Genomic DNA, 18,578 nt, shown 5'->3' with positions numbered 1-18,578 from the left:
CAACCCAAGGGCAAGCCTGCCTCCTGGTCACCAGCACACAGTCTTTCTCTTTCCATGAGTCTAGAGTCCTCAGCTTTTTCTTCTCTCCATGTCATCATCTCTGCCTCCATCTCTGGTGTTGCTGCTTCTCTGGATAGAGTCCCACATTCTGCTTGCGCTCTTGATGATCCTAGGATCCTCTGTTCCTGGACTGTAAGATTCACTACTAACCCCTTTTTGTTACAAAACTTCTACCTTTGCAGTTGTGACAATCACAGTCATGATACCAAATACTATTGAACCATAAGACTCCTATCCACATCTCCTTTCACCAGACCCATTTAGACCAGATGAGAATTATTCAGTGGGGACTCTATCTTCCCCTGCACACTCTTAAACTAAACTCTCTCTTGAAAACTTATAAGCCAGTCACTTTGTACCTCTATAACACACCACCCCCCACCACCCCCGACTCCATTTTAGGTAGCCAATGTCTAAGTTGCCCATCTCTATCAACCCTGTATATAGTAGGGATAGTATTGACCGGAAAACTCCTTGGCTCTCAGTCGGTATTTTGAGCTACTACATCTAGAAGTATATAGGTCAAGTTCATCAAATTGTAGCAATTTGCGCTTGTTTCCTTTATCAAAAAAATTTTTATCTTCCTTTAGTCAAGTTCTGATCATCAAGCCATCGAAGCTAGGTGAAAATTGGTTGTTCTTGTGTGTCTCCCCTCACTTCATATCAGCTGGATGCTTCAGTCTCAGCTCTAGCCCTCTGTGGCTAAATCCTTGTCCATGGGCTCAGGAGTCTTCATATCTCTTTATCCAGCTGAGATTTTCTGCTCTGTACACAGCTAACGTTTTCTGCATCACTGAGGCCAAATGTTCTGCTCACAAGATGAGGAGAATTTGGGGCTCAGCCACTCTTCGGAGAGCCCAGACCTTACACAGGGCAAAGATCTGAGTCCAATTGCCCAAGAGATCTTTCACATTGGAGCCAAATTGTGATTCCAGGAAGTGAAAAGCTCTTCTGCCCTCTTGACTTCCTACAGAAACTTGCCTTTTTGGCATGTCTCTTGAAGCCTTGCTGGAAGCTGACCACAAACTCCTCCCCAACACCCAGGTCCCACTGATTCTTCAAGCTGTAAGTTTTCCCCAGCTTGAGCCTCCTCTTGAGAGGCTGGCTCTGGGTACCATTGTTGGGAGGAACACAGAATAGGGGATAAGAGCATGGGCTCTAGACTCAGGGAGACCTGGGTTCAAATTCTAGTTCTTACTGTTGTTACTGGAGAAATCTAGAGTTAATTATTGAATATTTATGAATATCCTTTTCAACATCTGTAAAGTAGGATTAATAATAATACTATCCTCCTTATCATAAGCACTAAATGAAAAAAAAAAAAAGCAAGCATGTCAACCTGTATACACAATGTTCGACTCTTGGAAATGGCCCAGAAAGCTATTGCGATTATTTTAAACAAAACCCTTCTCTGAGCAACTCCCTCTTCTTGGTTGTCATGGGAGGCAGACATACCAGTTTGTAGCCCATTTATCAGTGATAGTTGGTGAAAGCATTGTTTTTCTTTCTCAAAGCTGCTGTCCTGTTTAGAAAACAGAGGCCTGGACACAGAAGGCATCCTCAGGGTGCCGGGATCACAGGCCAGAGTTAAGGTAATGATTTGGCTTCCCCTGCTTCATTGAGGCTATATATCCTGGTACCTTTATGTACACACTATACAGTTTGTTTGTAGGTACTCTAGTATCGTAGTAGTTATGAGTCGGGCTGTTAACCTCAAGGTCAGCAGTTCGAAACTACCAGCGGTTCTAAGGGAGAAAGATGAGGCTTTCTGCTCCTGTAAAGATTTACAGCCTCAGAAACCCTATGCAGGGTCGCTATGAGTCAGAACCAAGTCCACAACACACCACCACCACCATGCAGTTTGTAGTTTTTCGTCTTTGATCTCTGTAGTGATAGAATTCCAGGAGGATTTGAAAGGGCAGGATTGGTCCAGTAAAGCAAGATGGTTGAAAGTTGGATTGGCCAACATTTTTTTAGCTCAGCCTCAGAGGTGTGTCTAAGGTATAGCAGGTACAGGAAGTCCGGTGCTGTTGAGCAGTTAACCCCCTGTGGCCCAATGTCCTTTCTCAAGGACTGAAGACATCCACAAGTGTAATGAGGGGGACTTGCCCCTAGGCCCAAGTACAAGGGGGCACCAGACAATCAGGCACAAGGGGGAAAGGCACTTCCAGTGATGGATCATTGCTATCAACATCTATTCATCTTGAAATTAGGAAAGAAAAAATAATTCAAACTCACTGCCATCGAGTCAATTCTGACCCACAGTGACTCTATAGGACAGAGGTTCTCAGGCATAACTCTTTACAGAAGCAGACTGCCTCATTTTTCTCCCAAGAGCAGCTGGTGGGTTAGAACTGCTGACCTTGGGGTTAGCAGCCCAACACATAACTCTTTATGCCACCAGGGCTCCTTTTGAAATTAGAGGGGAGTCCAATTTAGAGATTTCCCCTGGGCATTCAAATTTCTTGTTGTTGTTAAGTGCTGTCCAGTCAGTTCTGACTCATAGCAACCCTGTATAGGGTTTCTGAGGAGCAGCTGGTGAGTTTCAACCGCCGACCTTGTGGTTCAAACAGACCATGAGGTAGAGTGCTTATCCTATGGCACCACACCTGGTCTCCCAGCATTCAAATTTTGGAGGTCCCAATTTAGAGATTGCCCTGGGTGCTCATTACCCTCCCTCTGCTCTGCTTAGTCCTGTGCTCAGTGATCTACCTTAAGCTTCCTGCCAACCCTACAAGGTAGGTGCTATTATTGTCCATTTTACAGCTAAGGAAACTTGAGGCTGTCTCAATTCAAGCCACTTATACTGAAATTTTGGGCCAATTTCTCACCGGTGCCTCCTCCATCCTTCAGGGGCTGGAACAAAAGCTGGAGAAAGACTTCTACATGGGTCTGTTTTGCTGGGATGAGGTTCATCACAATGATGCATGTGACCTGCTGAAAAGATTCCTCCGGGCGCTGCCGGCACCTCTGCTCACTGCCAAGTACCTTCCAGCTTTTGCCATGGTGCCCAGTGAGTGTGCTGGGGCCCTTTGCCCTGGGAAGCTGGAGAGAGAAAGTGGTAGGAAAGCAGGAAACCCATTTCCAGGGATGTCTGTTCCCTGTGCTCTGGAGATGACAGAGGAGGAAGTGGAGAGACTCAGAGACTTGTTCATGTATGTGCCCATGTGTGAACGTGCATGTGCACATGTAATGGGCAATCAGAGGTTTCAGGAGAGGAGGAGGCTAAGTGTTGCCATACCCAGTCCTCGATGCTGTCCTTCACGTGGCCCAGCTCCCTTCCCCTCCTGATTTCTGTCGGCTGAGCTTACCCAAGTACACACATGGGCCCATGCGTTTATGTGCTTGTCTGTCTGTCTGTGCATAGGTCTGCAGATTGGCATGTATTGCACAGACACTGCTCTATTCATATTCTAATACATGTGTTTCTGTCTGGACTTCTCAGGATCCGTTGGAGACAAACACAGTCCCTTTTGTTTTTCTCAAAATGTTAACCAATCACTTACCACTTCAAGGGACATCGATTTCTCTCCCCTCTCCCAGCCGCTCTTTCTGTCTCTCTGAATTCTGCAGAAAGCTTCACTGTTTGGCCAGTCTGATTTCTTCTACCCTCAAGCCAGGGCCCGAGACTCTGACGGCACACTCCAGCCATTGCTCCTCCCAGCCTCATTTTGAAGCACAATCCAATCACCACACTCCATTGCTTCATGCCTTCCACAGTACACTAGTAATGAAACAGGCCCTCCTACCTCTGACCCATCTTCGGGCCCCTTTCTCACCACCTGCTTTGTGTCCCTCCTTCTTCTCTCTTCTTCAGAGCCTCAGCATTCACTGTTCTATCTTGTCTGCAAAGCCCCTCACTTGCTCCCCCCTTCACTTGGCTCTTCTTGTCATTCCAATGTCAGCTCAATGTCATCTCACGTCACATTGGCTGCCTACTGCTCATCATGAGACTGTGTTACTTTCTGTGAAGCTGTGTCAGGGTTTGGAGATATTTTGTCATTTTTCTGCTTGTTTATTATCTGTCTTCTCTTGTGAAATGTGACTGTGACCTTGTTTGCATCCTTCACTACTGTATCTGAGGTACCTGGAATGCTTGATAGGTAGGGGCGTTCCTAGAATGAACAAGTGATTTCCCACAACCTTTCTCATTAAAACCAGGAAAGAAAACAAACAAAAACAGATTAAACCCTCAGCTAGCCTCCCACTGCATGTGTGCCTAACTTACACATGCACTTTCCCCGTCTCTCTGAGTAATATAGCTGAGTGTGTATGTACAGACCGCAGTATGTTTTTATACCCTTTGATCCTTTGATGTGTCTGGCTGGGGTGGCATGCCGGTGTTCAGGCAGAGCAGTATGCATTGTATGTGAATTTGCACCAAAATGTTGTGCCTGGCAGACACACTGCATTTTTTTAAATTCTGGGCTATAGTTCTCAGACTGCATGTCTGGATGTGTATGTTCCTACACACATGTATGTGTGCTTATATGTCAGCAATACATGTCTCTGTTCATTGTACAATGTATGTTCACACAAGTGTCTCTGTGTGCTTGCACACATGTTTCTTTGTACATATCTGCATGCTCACTTGTCTGCATCTGTACGTCGTGTGTACACATATGTGTATTCATGTGTGTGTTGTATTCATGTGTGTGCACATGTAAGTACATGTGTCTGTCTGTGTTCATGATGCACAGGGAGTGAGCCTTTCTGTAGCAGCACTGCTTGGGGCTATTTCTGGGCTCACGCTGGTCCAGGGAACAGCGTTAGGCTTTGTGAAGAAGGGATTCTGGGCTGTCCTGGACTTTCTGTGATCGTCCCTCCCCAAGAAGTGGCCTTCAGACAGAGGGAAGGGGAGTCCTGAACCTCCCAGGGAGACTCTGGTCCTCCATCTTCCCTCAGCCATCCCCAACCTGAAACAACGTCTGCAGGCTCTCCACCTGCTCTTCCTGCTCCTCCCGGAACCCAACAGAAGCACCTTGAAGGTAAGCGTTACAGGGGCTGCCTCTGCTCTACCACCTTAGCCTTCAACCAGTCATGACTCCAGATGTGCTCATTCAGCCCACAACTATGCCAGATGCTGGATGCAGGGATGACCAACACAGACTTTCCTGATATTTGTTTTCTTAAACAAAGCCATTGAGTCCTGAAAAGGGATGGTATTTCTGCAGAACACCAGTTCCATATGGTCCTTACAGGTGTCACAAAGAAGAGGGTTCTAAGTACAAATAAAATAAGCAAGCGCTGGGTTAATGAGACCTAGTCAAGGATAAGTCTTTCTTGCAGGAACTTCTCAGAGCCTATAATATTCTAAGGCTTTGTGAATTTCCAAGTGGGACTAGAGTATGTAGCACTTCCCAAACCTATTTGATAATGTCTGCTTTTGTTGTGGAGATGTTTACATAGCACTGGTAGTCTGTGGGGACCCATCTGGAAAACACTCCCTTGGGGAAATGCTATTGTGTGCTACTGGGGTGGGTGCTCTGGGATGGAGGCTGGTACTCAGTCTTGATTTAGCTCCCTACACCTTCCTTAATGTGCTTGGGTCAGACTCAAGATATGCTTCCAAGGATGAGGCTGTGAGGAGGCCTAGAGTCTACTGTTACCCTTGTCTGGTGCGGATATAGGAGGCCACAAGAAGTCTTTGTAGCCAAATAGAGCTGGGTTCAAGTGACTTCCACTTCTTGTGCCTTAACTTTAGTTGAAGAGACAACCTCTTTGAATTTCCATTTCCCTCTCAGTAAATTGGAGATAGTAACAGCAATTTTGTGTGGTTGTTTTGGAAATTACAAAAATTAGCACATGATCAATCCTGGAGTAGATGTAGTACATAGCAGTTATCCACCATCCATCCATCCAAACATCCATCCAAATACCCACCCATTCATCCATCCATCTTCCTAAGAGGATACAGTCTATCCTGTTTCCTTCCATCTGTTTTCCTTCCCATCCATCCTTACTAGCTGTGTAGCATTGGAACACTTCCAAGTCTTGATTTCTGTGCAATAGCTGTTGCTGTTGTTAGGTGCCTTTGAAATGATTCTGACTCATAGTGGCTCTATATATAACAGAATGAAACACTGCCCGGTCCTTTGTTATTATGCTTTAACTACTGCCACTGTGTCAGTCCGTCTCGTTGGGGAGCTTCCTCTTTTACTCTGACCTTCCACTTTACCCTTTACTCCAGGGACTTGTTGTGTTGTTGTTAGGTGCCATCGAGTTGGTACCAACTCATAGTGACCCTATGCACAACAGAAGAAAACACTGCCCGGTCCTGTGCCAAGCTCACAATCATTGCTACCCTTGAGCCCATTGTTGCTGCTACTGTGCCAATCCATCTCACTGGGGGTTGTCCTCTTTTTCTCTGACCCTCCACTTTACCAAACATGATAACATTTCCAGGCACTGGTCCCTCCTGACAATATGCCTGAAGTATGAGAGAAGTCTGTCCATCCTGGTTTCCAGGGAGCATTCTGGTGATATTTCTTCCACCCAGATTGGTTTGTTCTTTTGGCAGTCCATGGTACTTTTAATATTCTGTTCCAACACCATAGCTCAAATGCATTAGTTCTTCTACAGTCTTCCTTATTCACTTCCAACTTTCGCATGCATATGAGGTTATTTAAAATACCATGGCCTGGGACAGCCGCACCTTAGTCCTCAAGCTGATATCTTTGCTCTTCAACACTTTAAATACATCTTGTGCAAAAAACACAAAAAAACAAAACAGCTTTTGCAACAGATTTGCCTAATGCAATACATCATTTGATTTCTTGACTGCTGCTTCCATGAGTGTTGATGGTTGATTCAAACAAAATGAAGTCTTTGATAACTTCAATCTTTACTCCATTTATTGTGATATTATTTATTGGTCCAGTGGTGTGGATTTTTGTTTTCTTTACATTGAGATACAACCAACACCAAAGGCTGTGGTCTTTGATCTTCATCAGTAAGTATTTTAAATCCTCTTTGTTTTCAGCAAGCAAGGTTATATCATCTGCAAACCTTCCTCCAATTCTGAAGTCATGTTTTTCTTCATATAATCCAGTTTCTCGGATTATTTGCTCACCACACAAATTGAACTGTTGTTGTTGTTGTTATGTGCCGTGGAGTCGGTTCCAACTCATAGTGACCCTACACAGGGTTTCTGAGGCTGGAAATCTTTATGGGAGCAGACCGCCTCATCTTTCTCCCGCGGAGCGGCTGGTAGTATCTAACTGCTGACCTTGCGGCTGGCAGCCCGATTCATAACCATTATGCTACCAGAGCTCCTTGTTGAATAAGTATGGTGAAAAAATACAACCCTGGTGCACATCTTTCCTAATTTTAAACCACTCAGTGTTCCCTTGTTCTGTTTGAACAACTGCCTCTTGGTCTATGTACAGGCACTTCATGAATACAATTAAGTGTTCCAGAATACTCATTCTCTACAATGTTGTTCATAGCTTGTCAGGATCCATACAATCAAAAGCCTTTGCATAGTCAATAAAGCACAAGTAAACATCTTTCTGGTTTTCTCTGCTTTCAGCCAAGACCCATCTGACATCATCATTGGTATCCCTCATTCCAGGTCCTCTTCTGAATCCGGCTTGAAGCTCTGGAAGTTCTTTGTCAATGTATGGTTACAGTTATTTTTGTATTATCTTTAGTAAAACTTCAAATGGGATATCAATGATATTGTCCAATGATTTCTTCATTCTGTTGGATCACCTCTTTTTGGAATGGGCACAAGTAGGGATATCCTTCAAGTCAATTGGCCAGGTAGGTAGCTGTTGTCCAAATTTCTTGGCATATATGAGTGAGTGCCTCCAGTGCTGTATCAGTTTGTTGAAAGACGTCAGTTTGTATTCCATCAATTCCTGGTGCCTTGTTCTTTGCCAATGACTTCAATGTACTTTGGACTTCTTCCTTCAGGATCATTGGCTCTTGATCATATGCTACCTCTTGATATGGTTGAACATCTCTAGGGACTGATCCCTCCCAAATAACATGTCTGAAGTATGATAAACAAAGTCTTGCCATTCTGACTTCTAAGGAGGGATACTTCTTCCAACACAGATTTGTTTGTTCTTCTGACAGACCATGATACTTTTAGTGTTCTTCTCAATGCAAATGCATAGATTCTTCTACAGTCTTCCTTATTTGTTATCCAACTTTCTCATGCATATTATACCCTTGAAAATACTATGGCCTGAGTCAATCACACCTTAGTCCTCAAACTAATATCTTTGCTCTTTAACACTTTAATGAGGCCTTTTGCAGTAGATTTGCTTAACTCAATACATCATTTGATTTCTTGGCTGCTGCTTCCATGAGTGTGATTATGGATCGAAGCCAAATGAAGTGTTGGACCACTTCAATCATTACTACATTGATCATGATGTTATTTAGTGGTCTCGTTGTGAGGATTTATGTTTAATAATAGAACCAACCTAAAGTTACTGTGAGGACTAAGTGAGGTAACAAATAGATGCATGGCTCTAATAACAAGGCCAGGGATACAAGGATTACGTAACACATGGTAGCTATTATCCTCTTCCCCTTTTCTTCCCATCCTTTTGACTTCTCACTTCTTTCATTTTTGGCCATATCTAGATACTAGAAAGAAGCTGACTGTCTAAGGCTCACCAGGAAAAGACCACTTCTCAAAGGTTTTTCTTCATTACTTCCTGGAAGTTGAAGTCTGACCCTGATCTCCTCACTCATCTCTGTGCGAGTCGGCCAGGGCCAGGATTTTGGTTACATTTTACAGAGCAAAAACACGGAGACAGAGCAGTAGCAGGGTGGGCTAATGGCACAGCAGGAACTAAAACATCTAGTACTCTCCTCCCAGCTCTGGCTCCTTCCACATGGCCCCAAATCACATTGTTCTGGAAACAGTGAGGAAGTCTCTGGAACATGCTGGAATTCAAGGGAGGTTTTGTGCCCTTCTTCAGGCACTCCTGGAGTTCCTCAGGAAGGTGGTGGCCTGGGAACAGAGCAACAAGATGATGCTGTGGAACGTGTCCACTGTGATGGCCCCTAATCTCTTCCTGCACCATGGGTGGCCCCCCAAACTCCCCAAAGGCAAGGAGAAGCAGCTGACAGAGGGAGCAGCCGAGGTGGTGCAGATGATGGTGCACTACCAGGACCTGCCGTGGACAGTGGGTGCTGATGGGTGGCTGGGATGGTCAGGGAGGGAGTGCCCATCTGGGTGACCTGGACAGGCCACTTGCTCCTCTCAGTGCAGCTTCCCTGCCCCTGCTGCTGCTGTGTCCAGGATCAGCATGTGCCGCTCTTTAGAACTTCTTTTGAACTAGAGCGTCATTGTTCCTGGGCCTTTCTTGGACCCTTTGTATGGGCCAGAGTCATCCTCCCACGCTCTCTCCACTGCCACACCTCTCCATCACTCTGCTGCCATCTGGTGGAACTCCAGATAGCAGGTGTTTCCTGAACTTCCTCCACATCAGAGCTTTCATGATGCAGCGAAAGCCCAGCCCTGAGGCTCAGGCCCACAGTGCCCACCTAAGACAGGCTGGAGCTAGGGAACTGAGACACCCCACCCCACCATGAGCCTTGTCCCAAGTAACACAAGATACCCCAGTCTACTGTTCCAGAAATGCAATGTTTCAAGGAGCAACATAAGAATTACTGACTACTTTACTGCCAGCATGCCTTTCACTCCCCCTGATACAAACCTGAGCTGGACCCACTGCCATCATATCAATCCCAACTGACGGAGACCTGATAGGACACAGCAGAATTGCCACTTTGAGTTTTCGAGGCTGTCAATCTTTACAGAAGCAGTTAGCTTTATCGTTCTCCTGTGGTCGTTCAAACCTTTTGGTTAGCAGGCCAATGCTTAAATCACTGTGCCACCAGAGTTCATTAAACACATTGGCTTATAATAGTTTTTATCACAGGAATTTTTTTTTAATTTCAAGAAATACCAATGCATTCCCTCAAAAAGTTTCAGGCAGCATATCAAAAAATTCCAAACCCAAACCCAGAGTTGATTCTAACTAACGGCAACCCCATTAGTGTTATAAAGTAGAACTGCTTCATAGGGTTTTTGTTTTTGTTTTGGCTGTAATCTTTATGGAAGCAGATCTCCAGGGCTTTCTTCCTCACCACTTGGTGGGTTTGCACTGCCAGTCTTTACATTAGCAGTTTAGTGCAAACCCTTGGTGCCAAATTTCCCCTCCAGTCTCGCCAGGTGTGCTTATGTGCACCATTTCATTTAGCCCTCACACAAGGAGCTCTGGTAGCGTAGTGGTTACGAATTGGGCTGCAAACCTCAAGGTCAGCAGTTGGAAACTACCAGCTGTTCCGTGGGAGAAAGATGAGGCTTTCTGCTCCCGTAAAGATTTACCGCCTCAGAAACCCTGTACAGGGTTGCTGTGAGTCAGAACCGACTCCACTGCAAACAACAACAACACCCAGTAAATCAAGGAACCCCTTGCTCCCAGGGACCATGCAGCCTGGCTCTGTGTTGATTCTACAAAGGGGCATGGTCACTCTGGGCAGGGCTGAGTGGGGATTCTCTACTGCAGAGCTGGCTGGGGATTCTCAGAGCCTACCCGCTTCAGGTGTGCCCTTTGGAACTCCTAACCAAGGTGTGTCAGCGACATATGTCCCACAGCATGGGCAGGACCCTCCAGCCTTCTGTCTGGAAGGCTTCTGCCACCCGAGCCTCAGGGTCCCCAGCTCAATGACCCCCTCTAGGGTCTCAATGTCCTTTCTCCTCCCACCAAATTAGCACTTCAATCCTGTGTTCAACATATGTATTGTCAAGTAAGGTGTGGAATGTGGGAACAGGAAAGAGGCCACAGCAACCCTGATTACCACACCAGCAATCTAAGGTTAGATTCTGTCTGGCCAGGTTGCCTCCTTCTTGGTCTCCCAGGTGCGAAAACTGAACGACAACAGCAACCGGCGCTCCCAACTCTGTGACCCGGGCCTCAAGACTTGGCTGCGGAGGATGCACACCGACCAAGACAAGGCGGGAGATAGGTTGGAGGCTGTGAGTCCCTCCCTCTGGACGCATGGAGAAAGGGAGCAAGGGTGGCCAGGGGCGTCGCGCATCACTGTCCCTCTCAGTACTTGCTGCATGCAGCTAGAGACGGCGCTGCCTCTTTGGACCACCAGGGAGCGCTCAGGTTCCGTAGTATGGAGTGTGGACCCCGTACCTCCGAAATACTGGAGACGGTAGGGTACTGCGGAAGGAGAAACACTGGTGAGGGCGCAGTGGAGCGGGAGGAATTGTCCCTTGGCCTTTTGTTAGGGAGCCTCTTGCATGCCTGGCTGAGGGGTGGAAAAGTGGGGGTCATGTTTTGGGGTGCGGGATTAAAAGGGATCAGAAGCGAAGGAAAGATCTTCCAAGAATACTGTGTCCCTGAGAGGATTCGTGAACATGGTTCCTTACTAAAATCTAAACCCAAACCAAACCAGCTGCGGTGAGTTGGTTCCCACTGCCGGTGACCCCATTTGTGTCAGATCACTCCATAGGGTTTTGTTTGTTTGGTTGGTTTTTGAAACTTTTTATCGTGAATTGAGTGAAGTTAAAAGAAGATTATCAGTTTACCTCCAACGAATCCTACCCTTTGTTTCATCTCAATGATTGCAATCCCCTCCCTGCAACAACACTTAGCCCAGTTCCTCCCTGTGGTTCTTTATTTCCATTCCACCCTCCTTCCCATCACTTCTCAACTCTGTCCTTAGGTAGGTGATGCCCTTTTGGTCTTGAATTGTTGACGATTCCATGGTGAGCATACCTTACTAGTGTTGTTTCCCTATGTACCTATTTTAACTGAAAATTGTAATCACAAGAGTGAGTTGTGTTCCAGACCTGAAAAGGTAGCCCAAGGTTATAGTCTCAGGTTCCTCCAGTCTCTTTCTGACCAGTAGCTGTTGTTGTTAGGTGCCATCGAGTTGGTACCGTCTCATAGCGACCTTAGGCACAGCAGAATGAAACACTGCCCTATCCTGGGCCAACCTCACTACTGTTGCCACGCTTGAGTCCATCGATGCTAGCACATGGCCAATCCATCTCTTTGGGGGTCTTTCTCTTTTTCTTTGACCCTCAGGCTATATATAAGGAGCTCTGGTAGCATAGTGGTTATGAATCGGGCTGCGAACAGCAAGGTCAACAGTTCGACACTACCAGCTGCTCCGTGGAAGAAAGATGAGGTGTTCTAACCCTGTGCAGGGTCACTATGAGTCGGAACCGACTCCACAGCACACAACAACAACAACAACAGGATATATATATATATATATCATCTCCAGGTCAGTGGGAGTTGCTCGTGAACTTTTAAGATCCCAGTGGCTACTCACCAAAGTAGGATGTAAAATACTGTCTTTGTGGACTATGTTATGCCAATTGATCATGGTGTCTTGAGACCATGGTCCCAAGCCCCCAGGCCCAGCAACTCCTTGCTTCAAGGTGTTTAGTAATGTCTAAGAAATTTTCATCATTTTGTCCCCTGTATGTTCCACCGCTTTCATAGGTATCCATGTACCAATATCCTGTGTCAAACCCTTATGTATTTGTGGGTATTCTCCCACTCTCCCTTCCATGCCTATTCAGCCTATGTATCTGTCCACGTATCTACTAGAACACTGTGGTTGTAGGGTTGTGTATAGAACAGTATTTACCTCTATCCCCTTTAACCCTTGCAATCTTCCCTGTGTCTTTAACCTGTCTTCATAATTCTTCTGCCAGCCTCCTTCTTGTATATTGCCCTCCCCATTACCTGGGATAACAAGTGTCTACCCTTTAGCCAACGAAATACTCTCCCTTCCCTCTTACCATTGGTAACTATCAAAAAATATTTCTTTTAGCATGTAAACCTTTTATTGAGTTTTTACAATAATGGTCTCATAAAGTACCTATCCTTTGTGATTGACTAATTTCACTAGCATAAGGAGCTCTGGTAGCGTAGTGGTTACGAATTGGGCTGTGAACCTTAAGGTCAGCAGTTCGAAACTACCAGCCGCTCCGCAGGAGAAAGATGAGGCTTTCTACTCTCGTCAAGATTTACAGCCTTGGAAACCCTTACAGGATCACTATAGGTCGGAACCGACTCGACGGCACATAACAACAACAACAACAATGTCCTACAGGTTCATCCATGTTATGAGGTGTTTCACAGATTCATTGTTGTTCTTCAATGTTGCATAGTATCCATATGTGTATGCACCAAAATTTGTTGACCCATTCTTTCATTGATGGGTGTTTAGGCTGTCTCCATCTTTTTGTTGTTGTGAATGGTGCTGCGATTTACATGGTTGTGCATTTATCTACTTGTGTCCTGACTCTTAAATCTTGGGACTATATTCCAAGTAGAGGGATTTCTAGGTCATACAGTATTGCCATTTCCAACTTTCTGAAGAAGTGCCATGCCGTTTTCCACAGTCTCTCTACATCCTTGCCAGTGTTCATTGTTTTCTGTTTTACTGAACTTTGCATGATGCTGGGGTGAAATAATATCTCATTGTTGTTTTGATTTGTATCTCAACTCGATGGCACTTATCAACAACAATGGCTAATGGTGTGGTGCTGTAGCATAAGTGCTGGACTGCTAACGTCAAGGTAACTGGTTCAAACCCATCAGTTGCTCCTCAGAAACCCTATACAGGATTGCTATGAGTCAGAACCAACTCCATGGCACTTAACAACAACAACAATGGTTAATGATCACAAATATTTCTTCATATGTTTGTTGGCCGCCTGAATGTCTTCTTTAGTGAAGTTGTCTGTTCATGTCCTCTGCCCATCTTTAAATTGGGTTATATTTTTCTTGTAAAGGTGTTGCAGTTTTCTATACATTTTAGAGATTAGTCTCTTGTCTGATATGTCATTGCAAGAAAAAAATTTCCAGTCTGTGGGCTATATTTTTACTCCTTTGGTGAAATCTTTTGATGCACTTATGTGTCTAATTTTTAGGAGTTCCCAGTATCTATTTTGTCTTCTGCTGTTTGTGTGTTTTTATTCATACTTGATAGTGTATTTATGCCATATGTCAGAGTCCCTAAGTTGTCCCTATTTTTCATTGATGATCTTTATAGTTCTTGGTTTTACGTTTAAGTCTTTATGTTGAGTTTGTTTTGGTATGTTGTTGTTGTTGTTAAGTGCCGTCGAGTCGGTTCCGACCCATAGCGACCCTGTACAGGGTTTCCGAGGGTGTAAATCTTTACGGGAGTAGAAAGCCTCATCTTTCTCCCGCGGAGCAGCTGGTAGTTTCGAACCGCTGACCTTACGGTTCGCAGCCCGATTCGTAACCACTACGCTACCAGAGCTCCTTTTGTTTTGGTATAGGGTATGAGATATGGGTCTTGTTTCATTCTTCTGCAAGTAGATTTCCAATTTTGCCAGCATCATTTGTTGAAGAGACAATCTCTTCGCCCTTAAATGTGTTTGGGCCCTTTGTTAAAACATCATTTGACTCTATGTCAAAGATCAACTGATTGTATGTGGATGAATTTACTTCTGGGTTCTCAGTTCTGTTACATTGATCTATACATCTTTTGTTGTACCAGTACCAGGCTGTTTTAACCACTGTGTCTGTGTAGTACATTTTAAGATTAAGAAGTGAAAGGCTTCCAACTTTGTTTTTCTTAAGTCATCCATAGGGTTTTCAGTGATTTTCAATTGCCAATCTTCTGATTGGATTTGATCCTCCAAGCTTTCTGTTGGCAGCCGAGAACATTAGCCATTTATACCACCAAGTGACTCTATTAAAGTCCAGAACATAGAAATTGGCCAGTGTTGTGCCTACACCATGTACAATGGGTGTGGGTGCTGAGTTACTTATACGCATATGTTTATGTACATTTGTACATTTGTAGACACATTGCATGCATTTCTAATGTGTATGAGTATGAACACATGCTCACATGTATGTTTCTACACCTGTATTTGAGTGTGCCCACATTGGTGCATGGGCATGCATGTGCTGATATGGTCTGTGCACAAGCACCTCACATGTTTGAAGAATTCTAGACATGCATGTGTGTGCCTGTATGCTTGGATCCTTCTTTCTTCAGACTCTCAAAGTGGCGAAGATCCAGGTGCCCTGGTCTACCAAGGAGACCATGGAAGTGTTCTTGACCCCCAGCACCAAAGTGGCCCATGTGCTGAGGCAGTTCTCAGAGTCCTTCCACCCTGGGTCTCAGGGCCAAGATGGCAGCGAGGACACACACAGCCCTCTCCCATGGTAAGTGGTACTTGCCTGGAGCTGGAGTCTCTCCCCTGCAGGGAGCATTGAGGGAGCCCTGGGAGAAACGGTCACCTGAGAGCTGAAGGGGTTGCGACTGCTGTCTTCCTGGCCTTTGTCCTTTTCCTATCTAGGGTGGTCAGAAATGAGGTCTCCAACCTTTTCAGAAAGTTTCTGATCTCCAAAGAATAAGGAAGTAGACATGGTTCATTTAACAATTATTTAATGAGTGCATACTATGAGCCTGGTGTGGCCCTGTAGGTTAATGCACTGGACTGTAAAGTTGGTTTGAACCACATGTCAGCAGTTCAAGCTCACCAGCTGCTCCTCGGAAACCCTATATAGTGTCGCTATGGGTCAGAACCAACTCGATGATACTTAACAACACAACAAAAACTACGAGCCAGGCACCATGTGGAATGCTAGAATAACCAAGAACAGAGAGAGGCCCTGCACTGACATGTTTATGGAAAGAACAGACAGGGATCAAATAACCACAAAATTAATGTGAAGTTGTTGACTTTATTAGGTTCTATAAGAAATATAAGCAGCAAGTGTGAGTGTAAAATAAGGTATCTGGAATAGTCTGGGAGTGAGAGAAGGCTTCCAGACTGAGAACTGCATGTGCAAAGGCTCTGAGGCAGCAAGAAGCATGGCCTAACCAAAGAGCTGAAAGAAAGTCAGTGGAGCTATTGTGCAGCCATCATCCCAGGAGGCAAGAAACATCCTGAGCCCTCAGCAGCCCCTAGATGCAGTTGGCACCATAGCCTCTCAGTAGTTAGTGAGTGACTTCTCTAGTCCCTTCAAAGGGAACTCTAATATCAGAGAAGGATATGCAGGAGACTGGGGGCAGATTCTTGAATTGGACTCAGGATTTCAGTAAATATCATACAATAATAAATGAAGTCCTGGTGTGACGCTGTGAGTTAATGTGCTGGACTGCAAAGTTGGTTGGATCTGCAAGATTGGAGGTCCAAGCTCACCAGCAGCTCCTTGGAAACCCTATGCAAGGTAGCAATCGGCTGGAACCAACTCAAGGCACATAACAACAACAACAACAACATACAATAAATACTGAGTCACGCTGCTCTTGTTGTTGTTGGGTCAGTTTCAGCTTATAGAAACCTGATGTACAACAGGCGAAAACACTGCCTATTGTGCCATCATTACAATTGTTGCCATCATTATAATTGTTGAAGCCCATTGCCGCAGCCACTGTGTCAATACATTTCATCGAGTGTCTCCTCTTTCTCATTGACCCTCTACTTTACCAAGAATGCAGTCCTTTACCAGGGACTGGTCCCTCCTAATGATAACATGCCCAAAATAGATGAGACAAAGTCTCTCCACTCTCTCTTCTAAGGAGCATTCTGACTGTACTTCTAAGATAGATTTGTTTGCTTTTCTGGCAGTCCACTGTATATTTAATATTCTTTAATAACATCATAATTCAAAGGCATCAATTCTTCTGTCTTCCTTATTTGTTATCCAACTTTTGCATGCATAAAAGGAGACTGAAAATATCATGAATTGGGTCAGGTGTACCTTAGTCTTCAAGGTGTCATCTTTGCTCTTTAACTTAAAAAGGTCTCTTGCAATAGATTTGCCCAATGTGATGTGTTGTTTGATTTCTTGACTGCTGCTTCCATGGGCATTGATTGTGGATCTAAGTAAAATGAAATCCTTGACAACTTCAATGTTTTCTCCATTTAGCATGATGCTGCTTATTGGCCTAATTATGAGGATTTTTCTTTCCTTAATATTGAGATGTAACACATACTGAAGGCTTAGTCTTTGGTCTTCATCAGTAAGCATTTCCACCACTCATCTGTCAGTTTGTTGTACTGTGATGGCTTGCAAGTCATTGTGATGCTGGAAGCTATGCAACCAGTATTTCAAATACCAGCAGGATCACCCATGATGGACAGGTTTCAGCTGAGCTTTTGACAAAGACAGACTAGGAAGAAGGATCTGATGAGCTACTACCATTATCTGAAAAAAATTGGCCAGTGAAAACTTACATATTCATACCACTATCTGAACTCAGCATGTGCCCTTCATAGCAAGTTCCTGTCCCCATCTGTCCCCCTCACCCTACCACCTCACAGCTGCCCAATTCCTATGCCCAGTAGGAGGGAACCCGGGGCCCTTGTCAAATGCCCTCCAGTTTCCCTGTCCTTGCTCCTGGGTAGGCTCTCTCAGGATGGTCCTTTTGTCTATTCTCCTGTAGGGACCAACACCCAGTGGGGACCGTCCACTCCAGTCTGGGGTCAGTAAGCAGTTGTTGGCCTTGCTATCTGCAGAACAAGCAACCATCAGTTTTCTTCTCTCTGTCTTGCAGCAACAGGTCCAGGGAGGCAGCCAACATCCACCTCTATGAAGTTGGAGGGAATATCGGTAAATGCCCCTGTGGAAACTGGGTCCAGCATGGATCTCTGGGTGCTCTACACCTCTAGGGTATACTGGGTCCCTCAAGGGGAGGCAGGAGCCCACCTTGGGATGAACCTTCTCCCCAGGCCTCTGTTTCCAGTGAAACCTGCAAACCACAGGTAGAACCTTACTGGGAGGTTAAAAGCCAGCTTGTGCCAGGCCTTGGGATTCTATCCTGGAGTTTAGACAGGGGCAGGCTGTCTATCTACCTACTTGCTGTATTTGCTGTGTGCTGTAGGTTCTGACTCACAGTGACCCTAAAGGACAGAGGAAAGCTGTCCCATAGTGCTTCCTAGGCTGTAATCTTTACGGGAACTGATAACCTGGTCTTTTCTCTGAAGGTACAGCAGGTGGGTTCAAACCACTGACCTTTTAGTTAGCAGCCTGGTGCTTAACTACTGCATCACCATGGCACTCTCTCTCTATGTGTGTGTGTATATGTATAATATATGTAACAATATATATTGTTATTGTTGTTAAGTGCCATCGAGTCAGTTCCAACTTGCAGCAACCCTGCATAGGATTTCCAAGGAGCAGCTGGTGGATTTGAACCACTGATCTTGTGGTACAAACCAACATTGCAGTCGAGTGCTTATCCTACAGTACCACATCAGGACTCCATATATATATATATAGTTGTATTAAATACTGTCAGTCACTTCTGACTCACAGAGACCCTGTATAGGGTTTCTGATCATAGACTGACCTCCCAGATCCTCTGTTCTTATAATTTTATTCTGTTCTTGACTCTTCCATTTGTCGACTGAGTTCAGGTTGATGCTGCCACATGTGTCTGTTCTTGTTGGTTCTCAGTCCACAGAACTTTCTTTAGGATGTTTTTCATAGCAGGGTTGGCTTTGGCAAAATCCCTTAGCTTCTGTTTATCCT

The 18,578-nt window shown here is 45.0% G+C and overlaps 1 protein-coding gene across 1 annotated transcript in view; it reads left to right on the top strand.

The window, feature by feature from the left end:
* ARHGAP40 (Rho GTPase activating protein 40) overlaps positions 1 to 18,578 on the top strand; it is a 71,554-nt gene that overhangs the window by 50,049 nt on the left and 2,927 nt on the right. Inside the window, 8 exon segments of the mRNA XM_006876635.1 lie at positions 1,034 to 1,125; positions 1,575 to 1,652; positions 2,914 to 3,073; positions 4,966 to 5,048; positions 9,000 to 9,206; positions 10,925 to 11,065; positions 15,091 to 15,260; positions 17,602 to 17,663. Coding sequence (XP_006876697.1) covers positions 1,034 to 1,125; positions 1,575 to 1,652; positions 2,914 to 3,073; positions 4,966 to 5,048; positions 9,000 to 9,206; positions 10,925 to 11,065; positions 15,091 to 15,260; positions 17,602 to 17,663 — 993 coding nt within the window.

This window comes from Chrysochloris asiatica, unplaced genomic scaffold, assembly GCF_000296735.1.
Source record: "Chrysochloris asiatica unplaced genomic scaffold, ChrAsi1.0 scaffold00403, whole genome shotgun sequence".
Lineage (NCBI taxonomy): Eukaryota > Metazoa > Chordata > Mammalia > Afrosoricida > Chrysochloridae > Chrysochloris > Chrysochloris asiatica.
This window is presented reverse-complemented; position numbering and strand designations above follow the sequence as displayed.